The 24,853-nt window shown below is 39.7% G+C and overlaps 1 protein-coding gene across 5 annotated transcripts in view; it reads left to right on the top strand.

Annotated features, from left to right (window-relative positions):
* Nucleotides 1-3,287: 3,287 nt before the first annotated feature.
* PTPRD (protein tyrosine phosphatase receptor type D) overlaps nucleotides 3,288-24,853 on the top strand; it is a 473,666-nt gene continuing 452,100 nt past the window's right edge. For all 5 annotated transcript variants that reach the window (XM_004373491.2, XM_004373489.2, XM_004373492.2 and 2 more), the window contains exon 1: nucleotides 3,288-3,498. In XM_004373491.2, coding sequence (XP_004373548.1) covers nucleotides 3,414-3,498 — 85 coding nt within the window. In that variant the 5' untranslated portion in view covers nucleotides 3,288-3,413. The remainder of the gene's footprint in view (nucleotides 3,499-24,853) is intronic.

Raw genomic sequence — 24,853 nt, 5'->3', positions numbered from 1 at the left:
CCTGCAAACTGATAGCTGCTCTAACTACACAAGTCCCTAAATATAAAATTAAATATTTGGCCAACTGGAGATCAAAACAGAATTCCATAAGATCTTTGTGCTGTGAGAAATAAGAAACCAGAGGTTTTATTTTTATTTATTTACATTTTAAACTCATAGAAGTGGCTCAGTTTTATCTGTATGTCGTTGTTAATGAAAGACACAAAGGGTAAAAATATATAAAATTAAGGAATTGGTTTTTGCTGAGGGCTACTGGACATCTGCAGGAGAATTTGTGATGTAAGCTGAAACATGGCACTTTTCATACCCATCCACTCCTTTTTCTTGCTCTTCTTTCAGAATGCTTGGCAACCCTTCTTAGAGGGTAACGGGAACGACTTGTAACATTCGTTCATCCTCGTAGTATTTTCACTTTAAATATTTTCTTAAGAATCTATTTCCCATTTTTGTTCTAAAATTTAAATGCCACCTGACTAATATGCGAGGCAACATTTCCCTTTTGGCCATGATTCCGTGTCCTGAACAAGATATGGAGTGGGGAGTGGCTGGAATGAACATCTAGATTTTATCCTCACATCTCTGATCTCCTACTGTATCTTGGCCAAGGACGTAGCCCGTTTAAATATAAATATATATATGTGTATATGTGCGTGCATTGTGAGAGTGCTAGAGTGTATGGCTGTTCAAGACCAGAGGGAACATTTGTAGGTTCATTGGGAAGAATTTGGTCTTCTTAGGCTTCTTCAGTTGAGTAGGAGGCAAAGCCAAACCACCTCTTCCCTGAGCGAGCATTTCATACGTCTCCATCTCTGTGATCACACGGAGTCATTATGTAGCAGTTGGCTCTGATATGCTTCCAAAGACACAAATTGAGTCCGACAGGACTGATGTCTCCTGGACTTTGCTGTCATATGAAACGCTGGCAGGAGGATGGTAGCGGTGCAAGGGGGAGGAGCGGGGGGCTGAGCCGATTCCTTTAGCACTTCTCTTGTAAAGAGTGGAGATTTTTACCATTTGATAGCAGTGGACTGCTGCTTGATAAGTTGTTTGCCAGATGAGATTGATAACAATAGCTGATTTGGAGCAGCTGGTTAGCTTTTGGTTTTAAGTGGATGAGTTTCAATGTGTGATTGGCTTCTTCGTGCCACCCACAAATCTGTTAAAAAAAAAAAAAAGCTATCTCATGGAATGATAATTAGAATGATTTTCTTCCTTCCTTTTAGTTTTTATCTTTCCTGCATGCAAACCACTCATGCATAGTAATGAAAAAGATAATATCTTTTTTATTTTTATTCTCATGTTCAAGCTCAGTTTCAGGGAAGATGCATTATAGTATCTGCATTACAATTCTTTTTAAAGTACAAGTTATTTCAGTGGATTAGGTTATTTCTGGGTATCTCTAGTATTTCCTGTCAAGACTTTTGTCTGTGTAGTTCAAATATAACAATAGACAAAAAATTAAAGGTGTACAATTTTATTTAGCAAACTAATTCTGACACACATTCTCAATGATAAGGGAGCAATAGCCCACTTTGTATAAGATGCTGTTCTAGAATTATTGAAAGTTCTATAGGAACAATTATTTATCATCTGAAGAGTCATACTTCAAATTACTGCTTGGAGCTAGTCAGTCACGACTTCCCTTCTTTTCTGTTCCCAGCAGGACCACCATCACTTTTATTACTTTTCGCCTGGGACTCTTGCTGTGGCCTAGTAATACCATTCTCTGTGTCATCCCACATTCAGTTGCCAGTTACTCTTCCCAAAGCCTGGTGCCATGTTGTTCCTCTTCTCCGGAATATTAAATGGCTCTTCTTGTGGTTTGCTGAATGAAGGCGGGTTGACTAGACTGACATCCAAGGCAATCTATGGCCTATTTTTTATTTTTTAGCTTGAACCATTTTCTTTTCCTGATCTTCTTCTAGTTTCTCAATGGATCAATCACTCTAACCCAGTAGTTTTCAGAGTGTGGTGCCTAGACCAACAGCATCAGCATCACTCAAGAACTTGTTAGAACTGCAAATTCTTGGGCCCACCCCAGACTTACCATGCCATACCAGTTACCATCAAGTCAACTCTGACCCATGCGTGTCAAAGTAGAGCTGTGCTCCATAGGGTTTTCAGTGACTGATGTTTTAGAAGTAGATTGGCTGTCCTTTCATCAGAGGTGCCTCTGGGTGGACTTGGTTAGCAGCCAAGCATGGTAATTGTTTGCACCATCTGACAATTTCACCCTAGACCTACTGAACCACAGATTTTGGAGATGGTACCCAATTGTTTTAACAAGCCTTTCAGGTGATTCTGATGTATGCTGACGTTTGGGAAGCCCTGCTCCAGGCAAACCAGGCAACTGACCTTTTCCAAAATGCCTTTCCCACTGCCTGCATCAAATGCCTGGAATACCTTGCCCTCATGTTGTTAATATTTAGCCTGTACTTCCAAGGCTCAGTTTAAGATGCTATTTTTTTCCATGATGCTATTACTGATCCTAAATTTTATGGTATTATTTGGTTTTCATTACCGGCACTTATCACTTATTAACTTGTACTAGTCATGCAATGTACCTGTCTTATTTTCCCTCCTAACCTGGAACTCATCAAAGATGGAATCTAACTCATCTTTGTACCTCAGACACTTGGTACTAAGACAGTCTTTGTTGTCTTGCACGCAGTAGGCTCTCTAAAAATAGTTTATAGCATATCGATTTTACATGGAAGATTGAGAAAAGCAAGCCTTTGCCCAGGAGGCATATAAAAATCCTGTTAAAGCAAAGAGGCTCATGCTAACTATTGTTTTGACTTATTGACGCCAAACTAGACTTGAATGTTGATGTGTCTTCAGGGGAGATGCCAAATGTGCTAGTGTAAAAATTCTAGCCTCTAGCATTCAGCTAGAGAAGTTGAATTAGCCCTGTCATTTCATCTGGTGCCAAGAAAGCAACTTCCATTATTCTATCAATAAAAGACTTTTATCCCGCAAGATGGAACTTCTTTTAAATCTTTCTTAGCACAATGATATGCTTTCTCCCACTGATGTATCCACATATTGTTTCATCAGAAGCGACAGCTCCTTCACAGAGTCCGTGGCCCAAAAGGTGACACAGGCAGAGAGTGAAATGTAAGGTGGTTGGTTTTAGGATAGCCTGAGAATGGGAACCAGAGACACCAGGGCGCTCACATTTTACAAACCAAGGCATCCTGGCTACTGTATATTGTGTGTTTACAATGGCTTGTGGCCCTCATGGTGGTGGTGGTGCAACTGGGGGAGAGAGTGAGGAATCTAAGCATCTTTGTGTTTTCTTCCCCTTCCTTTCTCTGCCTCGCCCCTTGCAGGCTCTGAAAGTGTTCCAGCTGATATTTCAGACGGACAGACTCCCTGCGGCCTCGGAGGCAGTGATTCCAAGCTGCCCGAGCATGCTGCCACCACGCTGCAGGATGGCGCACGTAGCCAGGCCGCTGTTGCTGCTCCTCGCTTTCTTCCTCCGCGCCGACGCTGAGAGTAAGCCATTCTCCCTTCTCTGGGGGGCTGTAACTGTAATGAATGGTTTGGTTTGCAGTTGACACCAGGCTCGGGGCCTCTGAATACATTTCCTTTGGAAGTAAATCCTGAGACACTATGGGAACCTCCTTGGCTACCAGCCAGCCTTTGAAAGAGATTATTGACGTGATTTCCTTTCCCGCTTAATGCCCCTTTTCTTGTGCATCTAACTGCTCCTACTGTTTTCTTTTTCCCCAATAACCTTCCCAAGCTGGTGGCCAGGATATTACGAGAGCAGTAATATAACTCAAACTGAAGGTTAACCCATTGGTGGTGCCTATAAGTGAGCTTTGTTCAGACTCATTAGAAACGTCTTAGTTTTGTGGATATTTCTATGTTTAGAAAAATGCACAATGTCACATTCAGCCCAATTAAACTTCCAAGCCCCTTGTAGCTGTCACAGCAGCTGTTCTAATGTACTGTTTCCGACAGCTGTCGTCGAGTACAGTATTCAAACAAATCAAGCAGAACTGACAGCTTTGGCTGGATGAAGGGTGTGCTAAGTGTGAGGAGAATTCTCTGGAGTATGGCTACCAAAGCTTGGATTATTGGACTTGATTTCTGAAACTGAGATTTTGGTCAATTAGCTTGCCAATTAATGAGAAGATAATATTTCCTTTGCAATTAGGGCATCATTAGGTCTACCATGTTTACATGTGTTTATTTTCCCATCTGTCCCTTGGCCTTTGGGCAAGTGAAAACGCTGGAAAAAGGCATGTCTGGGGCTTGAACTCACCGACGGGTCTGGTTTCTTAGTGGTGGTTTAGTTCATTTTAGAGTTGGCCATTCTCTTTGGGAGTCCTCTGGTATTATTAAAATGTATAACATCTGTAGTCATTAACTTTTCCCTCCACTGACTTATCTCCATGAGATTAAATTTGATTCACGCTAAGGACGTTTGTAAGATAAGGATCCTGTGTCATCTTGGCCCCTACCTGTTAATTACATTTTGACAAGAATTCCCTCAGTGACAGCCCACTTCCTTGTTTAAACAAGGGCTCTATTTTCTGCAGAAAACTTTTCAAGGAGGGAAGGGAATATGTTAATAATAGTGTATATATGCAGCATGCGTGTTTTAAGCACAACATTCTCTGGTTAATAATATATATCGTCTCCAAATTAGCACTTAGGATGGTTGGTTTAAGGTGAAGCCAAGGAATTTCTAGTATAATGCCAGCAAACAATTAACTGGGAAAAGACCCAAATGTAAGATGCTCTTGTTATTTTAAAGCAGTTTATGTCAAAACCTATTTTAAAATTGAAATCTAAATTTAGTTCATTAAAAAAAATAATCAGGCAGATGGCTTTTTTTTTCTGTTTCAGCTACAGTGAAAAAGTAAGTTATTTGATAATTGTTAATTTTTGGCAAAAGCTTTTTAAGACCCTGAAAACCCATTTAAATATCAGATGGCATATAGAGATTTTATTAAAGTTGGTAGATATAATTATCATATATCCATGAAGTTATTCTTCCAGATAGGTAAACATATTATTCTACTGAGCAGCTATACTTTTGCTTAATTCTCTAGTGGGAAGTGGCAAGCACATGTCAAGATTTTAGGGATAAATAAAAAGAATGTTTTGAGGAATAATCTGCATCATAGATCTTCACCATTATCTTCTCTTCCCTTCTTCTGTTCCCCCGCCCCTTCTCCATCCCCCTCTCCTTCATCACACTTCTCGTATGGTACAGTCCTGTAGAAGAAATCACAAAGGCCTTTGTTGGCAATTTGTAGTTAAATTAAGACATTTGCCATGTTATATATTCATGTGATACCTGCTTTCAAGCTCAAGGTGCAGTCTGAAACAGGGTCTGTTCTCTCTGACTCCCTTACTCTTCCCCTTGCAGCTAACCAGAGAGACAGCTGCTTCTTCACCAAAGTAGTTTTGCCCTTGTCTCCTTAGCCTTGATTTAGTATATTTTCCCTTAAGTGATTCATATGGCTTTGTTGGAACACCAGGTGCCTCCTGAGAGTGCCTGGTGAAAGAGGAAAAATTAGCCATATTTAGGTACATTTTAAAAAGAAGAAAGAGCATCCATTAGTAATCTACCAGAGGATATTTGTGGTGCATGAAGGTACATATTAAAGCTGGGTATGTAATTTTAGTCACTAAGGAAAGTTTAGCAAACAATTGGCAGATGGGTTCTAGATGGTCAGCCTATTAAATGGTGCCATTGCCTTCTCTTGAAGTGCAGAAAAAAATCAAGATATAAGTAGCACTAAAGGAAAAGTTTAATTTCTTCACCATCACATAATGATAGCGTTTCTCAGGCTCCATTACCTGGACGACTTGTATGTTTGCATAGCCTTTATTAGCACAGCTCGCCATATTTGTGTCTCCTTTACCTCACTGTGATTTGTTTTCATCTAGGGGCTCAGTTTTATATTTCAAAATTTAATAGAAGTTTGTCAAAGCCATTTGAGTATTTGTGATGGAACAGGGGGAGATAATGTGGTTATTTTATTTTTCTCTTCTGACAAAGAGGACTACATGGGGACGGGGATGTGTATGGATAGAAACCACTCTAATTTACCATGCTAATTTAATGTGTTCAGCTCCGTTTGGAAGTGATTAACTCCAAAGATCTGAGGAGCCAGGATTATAATCTGGCTGTGTGCAACACCATAGCAAAGTGTTAGGTGTGATGTTGCATTAAGAATGAGCACTCTTACGAGCCTTGGCTCAAACCCAGCTTGAAAATTGTGATAATATCCCTTTAGCAGAAAATTACAGCCTTTGCCATTGCCAATTTAAAATGCCCTGCAGATCCCCACTATTATCTTAGAAGGCTAGATGTGTGTACGGCTCTCATTTCTGTTCATTCCTGTGTCTTGAATGCTCAGAATGATTTTGCTCATCCTTCCTTGAATGCATGTACACATGGTAGAGCTGTGGCCTCAAGGAAGAGCCAAGTATAACTCCTGTTTGAGGGCTGTGACTAGCTCTTCCTCATGCAGGACCAGTCCGTTTGCTGATTTAGGTCACTTTTGGGTCTGATGGAGGCCAATTCAGCAGTAATATGCATGCAAAGTAAAGATGAATTTAGATTATGATATTAGTATAATCTTGGGATGAAACTTTTCCTTTTGGATGAGTTTTCATAATATCTTCTGGTAGTTTTGTTTCATATGTAGCTTTTTTAGGTTGCTATTTACCTGTCTTTTTTTAAAAAAAAAAAACAAAACCTAGATGCAGACCAAGAAAATGCTGTTAGCACTTTCTTGCATCAGACCAGTTTTACTCTAATGAAATTGCTTACAGCTTACAGTTCCATTGCAGAGCTGAGCTTACCCTTTGGCCAATATGATTGTTCCTGAGTGTTTACAGGGTATCTATTAGAAACATGGCTCTTGATAGTTTAATTCTTCAAATGGTTTAGTTCATCCACTTTCTCTTGCTTTTTGCCATTTTTCCATCTCAGCTGGTTAACTCTCCCTCATTAGCCTTTCTTACTCTTAAGGAACCTTGGCTGTAGTCGCTACATAATTGCTGTATTCCTGTCCAATCTAAAAAATACTATTATTACAACTATATCCTGTGGCTCTTCTTTATTTCCTTGGCATTAGAGACAGAATAGACTGGCATCTGTGCTGCACGTTAACCATTTTTTGCCTCATTTCCTGATGGGCAGCGTAGGGTAATGGTTTAGAATGTGAGCTCAGAAGCCAAAATCTGGTTTTGAATTCTGGCTGCCATTTTGTAACCTGAGCAAGTTACATCATGCTCTGCGCCTCAGTTTGCCTATCTTTAAAATGTGGATGCTGCTGCTGCCACCGCTGATGTTAGTACCTACTCTTGGGTTTTTGTAAGGATTAAATGACAATGTAAAACATATAGATCAGCAGATGACACATGGTAGGTGTACAATAAATACTAGATGTTATTTTGTCATCATTCAGAAAACATTTCTTTCGAGCAGTTGTGCTTGGTAATGTTCCAAAATTCTTTTATTTTGATCTACAGCATAACAAAATTTGTGTGATTGGTAAGCTGTGTTTTCTCCTAGCATTTTTGAGTCCCCACCTTGCTTCTCAGCAAAGTCCTATGCATAGCAGATAATTACAAGCCCTTGCCCCCAGGAATTAAAACTTCCCCTGAATATTAACAGTGGAGAATATGAAGCATATCTGTGTTAGTCCAGCTGGGGGGGCTTCTCCTAGAATTACCAATTTAAAATTAATTTGGCTTGTGTCTAATGGATAATGGAAGATGTCCCATCTTTCTGTGCTATTGGTTTTGTAAGGCACTTTCTGGACCTGCTGAGAGGGAGGAGCTCTAGGTATTTACCCTAAGCAAATACAGTTAATACTCCTGGCAGGTGACCCAGAAAGCTGGAGATGGAGGTGAGTTTGGAGAGGAAGAGAGCAAATGGCTGTTGATATGCCTAAGTATTATCAGAATAATAGAAATGATAGAAAAAAAGCTAAAAGGAAGAGGAAAAAGATAGATTTGAAGGGTAGGACAAATGGTTCTATTTGCATTTTGTAGAAATCACTACTGAGAAGTAGCCTATGTTAAATTATGACACCTTCTAAACTGAAGTTAGAAATGGGAAGAATGCCTTTCATATGTCATTAAAATACATACCTTCCAACAGACAGAGCTAGTTCACGCTGGGGACATTTTTATCTCATTAAAAGTGTCTTTTCATTTTTATTTTAGCTTATGAGTGTTTTTTTTTTTTTTCCACTCCAAACCATTTAACCATCCTGTAAAAGGTAAATCACTTGAGATATTGACAGTGTTCTAAAATTAGATTAGGGTAATGGTACTAATTGGAGTACGTATAATAAATACTGTTGAATGGTACAGTTTAAATGGGTGAACTGAACTGTATAGAATATGGATTATTATCTCAATAAAGCCTTAAAAAAAGAAAAAAAGGTAAATTTCTGCTTAGCCCAGGTCTTTTGTTAGAGTCCCTTTGGTATATACAACCTGTAAGGAAAGTGTGTTGGTTTCTTTGGCCAGTTAGAAAAAGTTGTACTCGTTTAGAAGAGCAGAGAAAAAGCCAGTTAGTTTACCATGTGTCATGGTTTGAATTATGTCCCCCCCAAAAATGTGTGTATCAGTTTGGCTGGGCCTCGATTCCTGGTACTGTGTGATTTTCTTGTATGTTGTAAATCCTGCCTCTATGATGTTAATGAGGGAGGATGGGTGGCAGTTGTGTAAGGCAGGACTGGATCTACAAGACTGGATTGTGTCCTGAGGCAGTCTGTTGAGATATAAAAGACAGAAGTGAGCAGAGAGACAGGGGAACCTCATACCATCAAGAAAGCAGTGCCAAGAGCAGAGCGCGTCCTTTGGACAGGGGTCCCTGTGCCGATAAGCTCCTAGTTTGGGGGAACACTGATGAGAAGGCTGACAGAGAGAGAAAGACTTCCCCTGGAGCTGACACCCTGAATTTGGACTTTGAGCCTACTTTGACTGTGAGGAAATAAACTTCTCTTCGTTAAAACCATCCACTTGTGGTATTTCTGTTATAGCAGCACTAGATGACTAAGACACCATGTTTATTAATGCCTTCCTTGTTTTCCTTTTCTCTGAATTTACTGAGGTGTGGCACAACAAAAGCCTTGTTTCTCCCTGCTCTTTCCTCCCTTCTCTTGAAAGTCTCTAAATTAGCAACATCCAGCTGTCTGCAGGAGGGAAAATATTCCAGCTATTTTACTGATCTTTTAGCCCCATTGCAGAGTTTCTGTGGCTTTCCGAATTAATTGCTCTCAGCAGAGCTGTACCTACCTAGTAAGGTTAAGAATATGTCACAGAATCAACAAATGTGTACACTTCAAAGCAAGCATCTTATTGAGTGGAGTGGGACTTGCTGTTTTTTTTAATCGAGTGTATGACACATTTGTTATCTCTGATCTCTATTTGTGATGAGACCCTAAGCTCAAAGGATGGAACAGTGTCTAAAATATTTGTGAGCTAGTTGTTTGTATGCTAGTAGCCTGGTGGTATTTGATCCCTCTCTTCTGTGGTTTCCTCGTTTCTTTCCCTCCTCGTTCTTAGTTTCTTTAATCTCCCTCACACAGCTACTGTTTACCTGAAACATTTCAGATAAGCTTGGTTTGTTTGGGAGCCTGACTCCTCCTACCTGCCTTGCTCAGTGGATGCAGGAAATCTCAAGCCAGTATCCATCTTGAAATGAAAAATGAAAGAGAAAAGCGGGGGTGATTGGGTAGAAAGCCACTTTAGAACCCACTCATGATGTTACCTATCATATTGCATTTTTTCTTTTTCTCAGTTTTCTTTAACATCATTTATTCATTTCCCAAACTACTGTGTGCATGCGTGCATGCGTGAGATTTTGTGTGTGCGCGTGCGTGTGTGTATTTGCTATGTGGAAAACATACAAAATGGTGAAGATAAAAATATTTTTTAAGGGTGCAGTTCCATAGCAGTTTGTAATCTGTGGTCAAATTTCATAGCTCATTTTTCAGGAATTTCTCAAGTAATATTCTCAGACCATCTCCAGGCAGAGAGTAGTGCTTAAGAATGTGGGCTCTGGAGCCGGAGTGCCTGGATCCAAACCAAACCTCTGCTGCACAGTTACTCTGATCACGGGCAAATTACAGATCTCCATGTGCTTCTTTAACTCTGTAAAATGAAGATTGATATAGCACGTGCCTTATATGGTTACCTTGAAGATTAAAGTAAGACATGCTTGTAAATCCTTTTACATAATACGATTGCATATTCTCTGAATATTAGTTGCTATTATGCTTTTTTTCTCATTAGCTTGCATCATTTTGAAATTAGGAGCATCTTTGTTTTGATCTCTGTTGATATTTATTATCCCATTAACTTCACAATTTGAAGTGTCTTTTAAAAATGTAAATATGTATCCTACATACAGTTATGATTCCAAAGGACATTGACTAATTGGCTCATTCATGTATTTAATAAATGCTTAGGAGTCCCTGGGTGGCGCAAGAGGCTAAAGCACTTGACTGCTAACTGAAGGGTAGGAGGTTCCAGTCCACCCAGAGGCTCCTCAGAAGAAAAGTTGGGTCATCTACTTCCAAAAAAAATCAGCCATTGAAAACCCTATGGAGCACAGTTCTACCCTGACACACATGGAGTCTCCATGAGTCGGAGGTGAATCAACAGCTACTAGTTTTTAATAAATGCTTATTGGACATGTATTCTGTGCCAGGCATTGAATTAATTACTGGAGATACGTGATGAAAAAAAAGAAATATGTTCTTGTCCCTGAAGGGCTTAAAGTCCAGTGGGATAGACAGATTTAACATTAATCTCAAAACTTTACATTTTTAATCTGATAAATGTTACAAGGGAAGAAAACAGGAAGCTAAGTGCCTCATCTCTTCAGAAGAATAATAAAAAGCTTTCCTGAGGGAGTGATTATTTTATTTATTTTTCTTTTTTGAAATAATATTTGACTCATTAGAAGTTGCAGAAATTGTACAGGGAATTCCCATGTAACCCCAACTTGGCTTTTCTCAATGATAATATAGTACATAAGCACAGCACATTATCAAATCAGGAAATCAACACTGGTACAATACTGTTAACTGAACTACAGACCTTATTTGGATTTCACCAGTTTTCACATGCATTGCTTTTTAAGTTGGATCATTCCATTAAATTTTATCAAATGTGTAGAGCTGAGGGAATGGTTTTTCAGCTAATACCTGATGGATGAATAGAAGTTAACTGAACTATCCTTGAGAGAGAAGAGCTTTCAGGGTCAAAGGAAGAGCAAACTTATTTATCCCAAGACACGGATAATCTGGAACATTCTGGGGACTGAAAGAATTCATGTGGTTAGTTCCCAGACATCCAGGAGGGAGGATTTAAATAAGGCTGGGGAGGTAGGTGGAGACCAGCTAATGCGAGGCTTGCTTGACCTTGTTCAAGATTTTGGATTCTATTCTAGGAACAGTATAAGTAAATCATTGACTAGTTTTTAAGCTGGGAGAGTGATAGGAAGAGATTTACATTTTAAAAAGATCAATCTGGCTACAAGGTGGAAGCATCCTCTGGAGCTAGGCAGCCAAAGTGGCTGTGAGATCTGTTAAGAGGCTAGTTGGAACAGTTATGGGGAAGCTGTGGTACAGGGGAAGTCCTTGGGTGGGGCAAAGGAAAGGCTGGAAGTTCGAATTCATCCCGAGGTGCTTCGGAAGAAAGACCTGGCTCTCTATTTGTGAAAAGTCAGCCACTGACAACTTGATGGAGCACAGTTCTTTTCTGCCACACATGGGGTCACCATGAGTCAGAACTGACTCAAAGACAGCTGGTTCCACTGGTGGTACAAGAGGCCAGGATGCTGCAGGTTTTCACACTTTTTAAAAATAATTTTAATGGATTTTTGTGAAGATGCATTCTATAAAACTTGACCACCAACAGATTATTATAATCTGGAGTAAAAGAGATCTAAGCTAAGAAGGGACTTCATACATATTCAATTTCTTAAGAGTAATCTTTTACTTTTAACATCGCATTATCTTTTTTTCCCAAAAATACTTTACTACTTTCTCTTCTAAATTCACCTTTTAATTGTCAGGTCCAGGTTGTTTTATTTAAAGTCATTTTATTGTTATGCTAGCATCTTTTAAAAATGTAGAATTAGTAGCCAGTTTAAAATTGTGATTATAGTTCAGTACTTTGCTAAAGAACATATTTCAATTTAGTTTTGTTCTCTGACAAAAGTTTTAAATTCACTTTGCAGTTTATGATGTGTTTTGCAAAAATCACCACATAGTATTGTTACAATCATTTTATACTACGGTTATTAAATTTGACATTAAAATATACTAAGTACATGTATCTATCTTTAGCCAAAAAAAAAGCACATAATACATTACTTCGAGCAGCTAAAAGTACAGAAAGTGTAACAAATTTATGAAACCAAATACATTCCAGTGGTTTTTCTTAGTTTTTCTCTGGGTTTTGTTTTGTTTTGTTTTTTTGCTTTTGTTGTTAAATGAATGTTTAAAATGCTTATAAATGAAGGAGAGAGAAAAGTATAAATACTTATGAAGAAGTGAGGAAGAAAAAGAAATAGCTCCTGTTCGCTTATCACTAAAAAGGCTGTTATACGTTTAAGTTCCACCACTTGTCTGTCGGTTTGTCTTACTGTGGTGGCTTGCGTGTTTCTGTGATGCTGGAAGCTATGCCATCAGTATCTCAAATACCAGGAGGGTCACCCAGACTAAGACAGACTAGGAAGAAGGTCCTGGTTATCTACTTCTGAAAAACATCTGTGGAAAGAGATGATGGAAAAGCTCAATATCATCAGTCAGAACAAGGCCAGGGGCCAACTATGGAACAGACCATCAATTGCTCATATACAAGTTCACATTGAAGCTGAAGAAAATTAAAAAAAAGTCCACGAGAGCCAAAGTACGACCTTGAGTATATCCCACCTGAATTTAGAGAACATCACAAGAATACATTTGATGCATCAAACACTAATGACTGAAGACAAGACGAGTTGCAGAATGACATCAAGGACATCACACATGAAGAAAGCAAAAGGTCATTAAAAAGACAAGAAAGTCCAAAAGAGATCTCCATAAATGGAAAAACATACCATGCTCATTGATCTGAAGAACCGACACTGTGAAAATGTCAGTTCTACCCAAAGTGATCTACAGATGTAATGCAATCCCTATACAAATACCAACAACCTTCTTTAATGAGATGGAAAGAGGCCCTGGATAAGCAAAGCATTATTGAAGAAGAACAAGGTAGGAGGCCTCACACTACCTAATCTCAAAACCTACTATATAGCCATAGTAGTCAAAACAACCTGGTACTGGTACAATGACAGACACATAGACCAATGGAACAGAATCTAGAACCCAGATGTAAATCCATCCACCTATGGTCAGCTGATCTTTGACAAAGGCCCAAAGTCCATTAAATGGGGGAAAAGGCAGTCTTTTTAACAAATGATGCTGGCAAAACTGGATGTCCATTTGTAAAAGAACGAAATAGGATCCACACTTCACACTGTACACAAAAAGTAACTCCAAATGGATCAAAGACATAAATATAAAAGCTAAAATGATAAAGGTGATGGAAGAAAAAATAGAGACAACACTAATGGCCCTAATGCATGGCATAAAGAGAATACAAGCCATAATTAACAATGTACAAACACCAGAAGATAAACTAGATAACAGGGAGCTCCTAAAAATTGAACACTTAGACTTATCAAAGACTTCACTAAACGAGTAAAAAGAGAACCTACAGATCGGGAAAAAGTTGTGGCTACAACATATCCAACCAGGGTCTGGTCTCTAAAATCTATAGAATATTTCAACACGTCAACAACAAAAAGACAAATAATCCAATTAAAAAATGGACAGTGATATGAAAGGAAAGTTCACCAAAGAAGACATTCAGGTGGCTGACAGACCATGAGGAAATGCTTGAGATCATTAGCCATTAGAGAATGCAAATCAAAAGCACAATGAGATATCATCTTACACCACCAACATTACTGGCATTAATCAAAAAAACAGAAAAATAACAAATGTTGGAGAGGTTGCGGGGAGATTGTAACCCTTTTGCACTGCTGATGGGGATGTAAAATGGTACAACCACTAGGGAAAATGATATGGTGCCTCCTTAAAAAGCTAGAAATAGAAATACCATGTGATCCAGCAGTTAACACACCTAGGAATATGTCCTAGAAAAATAAGAACCGTCATATGAATAGACATATGCACACCCATGTTCACTGCAGCATTATTCACAATACCAAAAAATGGAAACAACCTAAGTGCCCATCAACAGATAAATGGATAAAAAAAAAATTATGGTACATACAAGCCATGGAATACTACACAACATAAAGAACAATGATGAATCCGCGAAATGTCTCACAACATGGATGAATATGGTGGGCATTATGCTGAGTGAAATAAGTCAATCACCAAAGGACAAATATTGTATGAGACCACTATTATAAAACCTAAGGAAAGATTTACACACAGAAAAAAAAATCTTTGATGGTTACGAGGAGGGAAGGGTGGGGAGGGGATATCACTAACCAAATAGTAGACAAGTGTTAACTTTGGTGAAGGGAAAAACAACAAGCAATTAAGGGGAAGTCAGCACAACTAGACCAAGGCAAAGTCATAGAAGCTTCGTAGATACATCCAAACACCTTGAGGGACCAAGGGCTGAGGGCTAGGGACCATAGTCTTGGGGACATCTAGGTCAATTGGCATAACATAATAAAGAAAATGTTCTACATCCTATGTTGGTGAGTAGCGTCTGGGGTCTTAAAAGCCTACGAGTGGCCGTCTAAGATAGATTTATTGGTCCCATCCCATCTGGAGCAAAGGAGAATGAAGAAAACCAAAGACACAAGGAAAATATTAGTCCAAAGGATGAATGGACCACACGAACCACGATCTCCAGCAGCCTGAGCCAGAAGAACTAGATGATGCGGCTACCATCACCTTCAGTGCTAACAGAGATCACAATAGAGAGTCCTGGACAGAGCAGGAGAAAAATGTAGAACAAAATTCAAATTCACACACACAAAAAAAGATCAGACTTACTGGTCTGACAGATACTGGAGGAACTCCCAAGACTATGGCCCCTGGACACCCTGCTAACTCAGAACTGAAGCCACACCCAAAGTTCACCTTTCAGCCAAAAATTAGACAGGTCTGTAAAACAAACAGTAACACATGCGAGGAACGTGTTTCTTAGTTCAGTCATGTGTATGAGACCAAATGGGCATCACCTGCCCAAAATCAAAAAGGAGAAAGCAGGAAGGGACAGGAAAACTGGACTAATGGACAAGGGGAGTGGAGGTAGAAAGGGAAAGAAGGAGAGGGCTGACACATTGTGGGGATTGCAACCAGTGTCACAAAACAATTTGTGTATAAATTTTTGAATGAGAAACTACTCTGCACTGTAAACTTCCTCTTAAAATAATAAAAAAATAACACCTCGTGCATGTATAGGCCTATAAAACAAGCCAAGAAACCATCAAGTCTGTATAATAATTTTTCTAATAATTTTACGACTCTATATAGTGAATTTGTAACCATATTTAATCCTGATCATGTCACTAGCTAACAAATTGTTTCTTCAAAATATTGAAGAAAACTCTGTCTTATTAAAAAATAAAAGTTAGGAAATAAAGAAAAGACCAAAATGGATGTAAGAAGAGACTCTGAAATTTGCTGTTGAACATAGAGTAGCTAAAGCAAAAGGAGGAAATTATGAAGTAAAAGAGCTGAACAGATTTCAAATGACGGCTTGAGAAGACAAAGTAGAGTGTTATAATGAAATGTGCAAAGACCTGGAAGGAGAAAACCAAAAAAGGAGGAACACATTTGGCATTTCTCAAGCTGAAAGAACTAAAGAAAAAATTCAAGCCTTGAGTTTCAATATTGAATGATTCTATGAGCAAAATATTGAACGACGCAGGTAACATCAAAAGAAGATGGAAGGAATACACAGAGTCACTGTACCAACAATAAATGGTTGACTTTCAACCATATGATCAAGGACTAACGGTTCTAAAGGAAGAAGCCCAAGCTGAACTGAAAGCGTTGTCGAAAAACAAGCCTCCAGGAATTGACGGAATAACAATTGAGATGCTTCAACAAATGGATGCAACTCAGGAAGTGCTCAGTTGTCTGTGCCAAAAAATTTAGTAAACAGCTACCTACCTGGCCAACCATCTGGAAGAGATCAGTATTTGTGCCCATTCCAAAGAAAGGTGATCCAACAGAATGTAGAAATTATTGGACAATATTATTAAAATCACATGCAAGTAAAATTATGCTGAAGATAATTCAAAAGCAGTTGCTACAGTTCATGAGTAGGGAACTGCCAGAAATTCAAGCAGGATTCATAAGGGGACATGGAACTAGGATATCACTGCTGATGTCAGATGGATCATGGCTGAAAGCAGAGAATACTGGAAAGATGTTTACCTGTGCTTTATTGACTATGCAAAGGCATTTGACTGTGTGGATCATAACAAATTATGGATAACATTGCAAAGAATGGGAATTCCAGAACACTTAATTGTGCTCATGTGGAACCTGCACATAGAACAAGAGGCAGTGGTTCAAACAGAACAAAGGGATACAGCATGTTTTAAAATCAGGAAAAGTATACATCAGGGTTGTATCTTTTCACCATATTTATTAAACCTGTATGCTGAGCAAATAATGCAAAAAGCTGGACTATATGAAGAAGATTGCAGTATCAGGATTGGAGGAAGACTTATTAATAACCTTGCTTGCTGAAAGTGAAGAGGACTTGAGGCACTTACTGATGAAGATGAAGACTGCAGTCTTCAGTATGGATTGCACATCAACATAAAGAAAACAAAAACTCTCACAACTGGAGCATTAATAAGCAACCTCATGATAAATGGAGAAAAAATTGAAGTTGTCAAGGATTTCATTTCACTTGGATCCACAATCAATGCCAATGGAAGCAGCAGTCACTAAATCAAGGGACATATTGCACTGGGCAAATCTTCTGCAAAAGATGTCTTCGAAGTGTTAAAAAGCAAAGATGTCACCTTTAGGACTAAGGTGCACCTGACCGAAGTCATGATATTTTCAGTTGCCTCATATGCGTGTGAAAGCTGGACAATGCGTAAGGAATATGAAGAAGATTCGAGGCATTTGAAGTAGGGACTGCCAGAAGAATGTACAAATCTGTCTTGGAAGAAGTAGAGAATGTTCCTCAGAATGGAAGATGGAGAGACTTTGTCTCAGGTATTTGGACATGTTAACAGGAGGGACCAGTCCCTGGAATTCTTGGTAAAGGAGAGGGTCAGCGAAAAAGAGGAAAACTCTGAAGGAAATGGATTGACACAGTGGCCGCAACAGTGGGCTTAGGCATAACAATGATTGTGAGGATGGTGCAGGACTGGACAGTGTTTTGTTCTGTTGTACATAGGGTCGCTGTGAGTTGGAACCGACTTGACAGCAGCTAACAATAATGTAGGGACACTGATACATTCTTGGTATATCTATTTGTGAAACTTGAGTTGGGTACTATCCTTTACTGGAAAAATATACATGTGTATATTTATTTTTTCCACAAATAGTGCATTAAATGTTTGATTCAATCCTGTGATCAAGTTATATATTCATTATCTAAATGGCTAACTCAGATTTCCTTTGTATCTGCCAATATATATTTTGGGCACTAAAGCTTTTGGTTAACAGAAGCACAGATGTCTGCTTTTTAGCTTGTTATCTCTGGCTGTTTTTTTTTTTTAAGTATATAATAGTTTTGCATTGGAAATAGGTTATTAAGTCTATACTTCCCTTAGGTCTATAGCTATTGCTGGAGAGAACTTAGGAGAGAGCATATGCAAAACAGGGCTGTAACTGGAGAGAGGTGGCCAACATGGAATTTCAGGAAAGAAATGGACTTTAATAGACCTTTTGTCTGTGCTTCCATGAAGCCAAGATTTTAGCAATAGGATTCCTAAGTGATGGGTGTATTCCATATATGAGTGAAAGCTTTTTAATAAAACCTTTCCTGATAAACTTTTTCTGTTTGTCGGAAAAAAGTCTTTATTGTTAATGTGATTTAACATACTTGGATTTAGTTTGTAGCACAATGGGAATGTTGAGTAATAAATAAAATGAAGATTATTAAACTAACTTAAATGCCTACTCTCTAAATTATTACATGGTTTTAGCATCCAGATTTGGCATAAATTCTGGTTTTTACCTGGAACAATTTTTTTCCATTCTTGTGATCCTTTGGGGATGTTCACAGCGCTCACAGGCTCCTGTGAGTGTTAAATGAGATGCAGAGGGTTTGAGCAGCTGAGGTAGGGTGGGTATCAGTAAAGGTTAGTTTTCCTCCCGGTGTGTATATAGTAATACCTGACCTATCCAGAAATCGACTGTCTAGCCTTTTCACCTGTTGAGATTATTTTCAGATTTAGACAAAATACACCCCGCAGCAGCAACAAACAAACTAAAACAGGCATGAAAAGCAACCAAATCATAGATTTGTAGTGCAACACAGGTGCTGAACTTCTCATGATATCTTTCCATAGTCTGTTTCTGGCACCAGAGTAGCTTAGAGTTTCTCCACTTGACACTATTGACGTTTTGGGCCATTTGTTATGCGAGGCTGTCCTGAGCGTTGTAGGATGTTTAGCCACATCCCTGGCCTCTACCCAGTAGCACCCTACTCCCCAGTTTTGACATCCAAAATATCTCCAGACATTGCTAAATGTCCCCTGGGGAGCAAAATCACCCCTGGTTGAGAACCAGTGATGTAGCATAATGGTTGGAACAGAATGTTGGGGCAGAGGTTAGTGGAAGTAGATACTGCCCTTTTAACTTCCATGACGTGTGGAGGGGAAAATTTCTTCATAAATATGATGTGCTTTTCACAAGTTCTTGCCATCAGCTATGCAAATTGGGAAGGACAAATCATGGTTCTTTTTGAAACCTGTGTAACTGCAGGTAGATGCCCGCATCTCTTCATGTCTGGGTTTTGTGGTCTGCAGTATTGGATAGTAATTGTAGGGTTGCTGTGAAGATTAAATGAGCTAACCAGTGTAAGGTGCTTAGAACTATGTCTCCTACATAGCAAGCATTAAATAAATGTTAGCCATTGTTATTATTACATTAACAATGTATTTTATAGTATATTAACAAAATATGATAAACTTCTGTTTTTATTTTATTTTAGCAATAAAACGCAAGGACATCCAGCCTACAGCCCTAGTCATGATAATAACTCCCCTTGTGTAATTATGTAAGCACTTTATACCTTGGATCAAATTTGTTCCTGAATATTCTAGGGGTAGGCAGGATACCTTTTATCATTACACTTCTTAGATAAAAGAAACCACTAGTCAGATCAGATGACCCGCCTGGAATGAAAAGGTGAGTAGGTGATGGGGAAGGGCCTAGAAGTCAGCTCGCTTGACTCTGCGTCCTGGGACAAAGCAGAACGGCTAAAAGAAAAGCACGTACAAGAACTTAAAATGCAAGCCACCCTATAACTATTTACAGAAGTCCAAGTAATGCTGCCTCCATAGAAGATCCCAAAGGCCCAACTCCATTGTAGTTGTCCAGGATCCTCACTGATGGTCATAATATGGATTTGGAGTCATGGAGGAAAGATTACATTGTATTCATAGCTTATGCATTGTGTAAGAATTAGAAAAGCATTAGATGACTTTTGAGAAAGGCTTCTGTCTAATTTCAATTTAGAAAAGAAAAAAAAGACTAATAATTTGGAGGATGTTTGTGTTCTTTGCAACCAGTGTTTTGTTATATGGAGACTTTTGTTTTTCTGTTGGCTTTCCTGTTGCTCTTATGCTGATTGGATTCTACATTGTCAGAGGTAAAGTCTGCCTTCAAGGTTTTATCATCATAACCCTCCTACTCATCACCATCCTCATCTTCGTGGTGTGGTAGAGTGGAGATCTTGGCCAAACCCTTTTATAGCTCCTGTTATCAAGGTCTAGTCAATTCCCTGCACATGAACGTGAGTTGGTCCCATGACTTGCTTTTACCAATACAATGGTACAGAAGTGATGCTGCACCAGCTCTGAGCCTAGTCCTTAAGAGGCCTGGTACTTCCCATTTCCACTCTTGGGCACCTTGAGCCAGGGCTTGCAGCCAGTTCTGGTTTGAATTCCTGCTGAGAATTTGGATTCCTAACAAATTCCTAGGGGATGCTAATGCTGCTGGTTAGGGGCCGATTCTGAGAACCACTAGTTGAGCAGTTGTTCTCAAAATTTATACATAAGGATCACCTGAGAATCTTGTTAAACTGTAGACTCTGATTCAGTATATCTGGGGTAGAAATTCAAATTCTCAGCAGGGGTTGAACTCAGAAGGAACTGGTTTGAAGCCCTTCCTTGAGCCATCATAGAAAGAGACCCGGCTACAAAGCTGAAGGGACCCCAAGGGGAGAGAGTGATGCCTAGCCAGCCTCCAATTGTTTCAGCCACCACAGGTGAGGAGCCAGATATGTGAGCGACACCGTCTTGGCGCTCTAGCCCCAGTCTAGCTTTTTACTAATGGCTGCAAGCCACATGAATGATCTGAGATGAGACTAGAAGAACCACCCACCTGAAGCCTGGATGGCAGAATTACATGCAAAGTAGTCTCTGCCTTCAGCAAGTCTTAGAATGGTTTGTAATGTAGCAATAAATAATTGAAACGCATGGTGATTATTGTCATCAAAATGAAGTACCTATCAGCTTGAGGAACAACATTGGACCTGTAGTTATTTTAACCTTCCCTCTCCTCTGGGACTGTAACACAGTGTTCGAGATGACACGCTTAAATTCAGTCGTCTGTTGAGACAGGGACACACTGATATACGTAGGTTAAAGCCTTGTTGTTGGTGTTAGATGCCGTCATAGCGACCCTGTGCACAACAGATCAAAACACTGCGCGGTTCTGTGCCATCCTCACAGTTGTTGCTATGTTTGAGCCCACTGGTGCAGCTACGGTGTCAGTCCATCTCGTTGAGGGTCCTCCTCTTTTTTGGCTGACCGTCTACCTTACCGAGCACAGTGTCCTTCTCAGGGACTGATCCCTCCTGATAGCATGTCCAAAGTGCTTGAGACAAAGTCTCACCATCCTCACTTCCAAGGGTAAAGCCCTCCCCTGCTGCTAAATTCCTGAAATTTACACCGTTGCATTCCTTTTGGGCAGGAGTTGGCAAATATTTTCTGTAAAGGGTCAAATAACAAATACTTCAGGCTTTATGGACCATACAATCTCTGTTACACCATTCAGCGTTGAGATAAGTCAGTGGGTGTGTCTGTGTGCCAATAAAACTGTATTTACAGATGCATAGGGTGCCAGACTTGACCCTGCTTTTGACCTTACTCACCTACAACTTCTCACCAAACAGGAGAAGTGGAGAATGTTTATCAGCAGAGGCCCTTGTCTTAACCTGAGGAGATTAGTTAAGGGAAAGAGACTAGTTTGCTTAGCCTTTTTGAACACTTACCTTCGTTAGTAGTGTTTATTTGGAACAGATTAATTAGAAGAAATAAATTCAAGGAGCACATCTCTTGATAAACAGAGACGCTTAATAGTGCTTAACCTTTAGAATTTATGCGGGAATAAGCTTTGCATGTTACTGCACTTTTTGTCTTTTGGGGGTGCTTCAGGTACTCAGCTGTTACTGCCACTTCAGATTGCAAACTGAAAAATGAATAATTTATTAGCTGTGGGATAGTTTTCATTGCACCGGGAGCCTGACATTTGGAGCTGGGAAGATCTTAAATATAGAAAAAAAAGTACTGGAAAGTATTAGATTTGCAGGGAATGTTGTAAAGGGGTCTGTAGAGAAACACGTTTGTAATCATGGATGTTGACGGCTGATGCTGATTTCATGAAGGCAAGCAGAAGCAGAAACATCATGGTGAGTCTGATCACAGCATAGGTATTAAACTGAACTTCTGGTATAGGCGTACTCTGTCCTGTCTCAGTGCTTACAAATCAAAGCAAAATAAAACTCTGAAGAATGAGCACCGTTGATCTTGACAGCAATATCCAGAATAACAATTATGATCCATGATGTCAGCTAATTGAAAAGCCTTCTTTGGGGGTGGAGGGGGCGGTGCATAATTCATTGCATATGGAATCCCTGATGCACGGGGGAAAGTTTGAAGAACCAACTCTTGCCAGTCTGTCCTGGCAGCTAGTAGCAGACACAAGTCTCTGCACATGTATGAAGGGCATAACTATATTCTTGTAGGGAGTAGAGTTGTTTAGAATTGTATGTAAATGTAGGACTAATTAGATTAAACAAAAATCTTGGCTGCCTATGAAGGAAAACGACGAATGGGTAAGTCTATTCGGCGATGGAGTAAAATCTCTAGGGAAGGAGTGAGAACCCCAGAGGGTGAATCCTTTGATGTTAAGCGGCAGAAAGCACTGAGCAGAACGACATTTTGAGATAACCAAAACTACATCAGCAAAGAGAGAAGAAAAGATCATTAGCAATTGTTAAACACATAATTCTTTCTTCATTTTAATTGTTCTCAGTTGAAGGGAGAGATGGAAACAGGAAGGATGTTATGGTAATTATTATAAAACAATTCCTTGTATTCTGGGATTGCTTTCTTCCAGAGAGCTTACAGTTTAACAAATGAATTTGACGCAACCTCTGGGCCGGGGATGAATTGGTCACTTCCGTTTGGTGGATTTAGTCAGGCCACTGGACTCTTCTTTGTAGCCTGAAAGAAGCTTGCGCAGATTACTCCCCGTCACCAACATTCTGTTTTGCTCCGAAGGTGGTTTCTGTTTTTCCAGATTTGCTAGTATTCTCACCGTCTCCCTTCTTCTCTGCATGCTGTTGCCATTCCAGATCCTACGTATTCTCCGTAGTCCCTCCTTGCCTGGAATTTTCATCCACTTTTTTATTTTATTTGTTTTACTTCACAGGGTTTTTTTTACCCCCCAACAATTTCTACATGTATAATTCAATAACATTGATTACGTTCTACATATTGTGCAACCATTATTGCTATTCTTTTTCAAATTATTCCACTACCATTAACATACACTCAGTGCACCCAAAGCAAAAACTCCCTTCTTCCCCTCCCTCCCAGCCCTGGTAACCACTAATAATTTTTGGTTTCTATAAGTGAGATCATGACAGTATTTGTCCTTTTGCGACTGACTTATTTTCCTCAGCAAATGTTTTCACGGTTTGTCCATGTTGTGGCATGCATCGAACTTCATTTCTCTTCATCCACTGTTGATTAGTGCTCACTCTGTCCCACGTATAGTGCCCACCAGGTCCCCCTTTGTTGCAGGCATAAGGAGAGAAAAAGAAGATGGAGCTAGGTCAGTACTCTTCAGTATGGCTGGGATGGCAATACAGGCATCATTTCCACGCGGACAAGTAAGTGCAGTAGTAGACATAGGCACCAGGTGCAGCTAGTAGCAGATCATGCTCGGAATTTTCAGCTACCAACCAAAAGGTGGCAGGTTCGAACTCACCAGCTGCTCCATGGGAGAAAGATGCTCCAGTCTGCTTCTTTGAAGATTTACAGCCTTGGAAATCCTACGGAGCAGTCCTCTGACATGTAGGGTCACTGTGAATTGAAATCAACTTGACGCCAGTGGGTTTGGTTTTATTATTTATTTGTTTTATTAAAAGATGTGGCGGAGTCAGAGGAATTGTGGAGGGCTCTGAGAACTCGGACCTTGAATGGTAGATCAGTGGTTCTCAAGCTGATGAGATATTAGAATCCCTTGGGGATAAAATATGGATGCGTAGGCCCCACACCGATCAATTAAATACATATTTATGAAGGTAAGGACCCAGCATAAAGGAGTCCTGGTGGCATAACGGTTAAGCCCTCAGCTGCTAATTTGAAAGGTTGGCAGTTTGAACCCACCCACCGGCTCCATGGGAGAAAGACCTATCTGCTTCTGTAAATATGACAGCCGAGAAAAGCCTATGGGGCAGTTCTACACTGTCACATGGGGTCGCTATGAGTCAAAATGGACTTGGCAGCAACAGGTTTGGAACCAGTTAATGACGCAGCAACAAGGACCATTAACGTAGAGTCGATTCTGACTCACAGCGACCCTATAGGACAGAATAGAACTGCCCCATAGGGTTTCGAAGGCTATAATCTTCACAGAAGCAGACTGCCGCCATCTTTCTCCCATGGAGCAGCTAGTAGTTTTGAACCACCTTCCTACAGAAGCTTGAAATCCAGATTTATATGTCAAAAGTCCCTAATTTTCACATATTGGCTTCAGTTAAAAATCACTAAGCAACAGTAACTTTGAGGCCAATAAAAACACACCTTTGGGATGTGTCTGGTGGGGGACCACAAGTTTCCCATCTCTGTCTCAGGCTTCAGCAGAAATGTGTAAAATTGAAATAAATAAACTTTCCCAGTTCCTGAATTTCCCAACCTTTTCTGCAGTTAACAATAGCAGAAAATTTAACAGTGCGCCAGCAGAAACATTTGGGCTGATTCTGTTCATGGAAAGTGAATTAGAGAATGGATTCCGTTACCTGATACCTCTCCCTAAAACGTAAACTAGAAGGACGAATTTAAAGTACTTTGACTGCAATTATATAGATACTTTAGGTGAATGTGAATAATTTGGGATGATGCATTATTCATTTAAATCCTTTAGTTCCCCATTTGTATGGTGTAACAATGCCAGGTTTAAGAACCTCAGGTGGCCCCACATAGCCTGAGGCTGGGCAAAGGGACTTCATCTCTCTCCTCCTGGTTTCATCCATCCCCTGGAGCCAAGTCAGCTGGGGTTGCTGGAGCTCCTGTTTCTCTCAGGGGCTGCTCTGGCTACCCAATGTGAAG

Source organism: Trichechus manatus, unplaced genomic scaffold (assembly GCF_000243295.1).
Source record: "Trichechus manatus latirostris isolate Lorelei unplaced genomic scaffold, TriManLat1.0 scaffold00025, whole genome shotgun sequence".
NCBI classification, from domain to species: domain Eukaryota; kingdom Metazoa; phylum Chordata; class Mammalia; order Sirenia; family Trichechidae; genus Trichechus; species Trichechus manatus.
The sequence above is the reverse complement of the archived record's forward strand: the minus strand, read 5'-3'. Positions and strand labels throughout refer to the sequence as shown.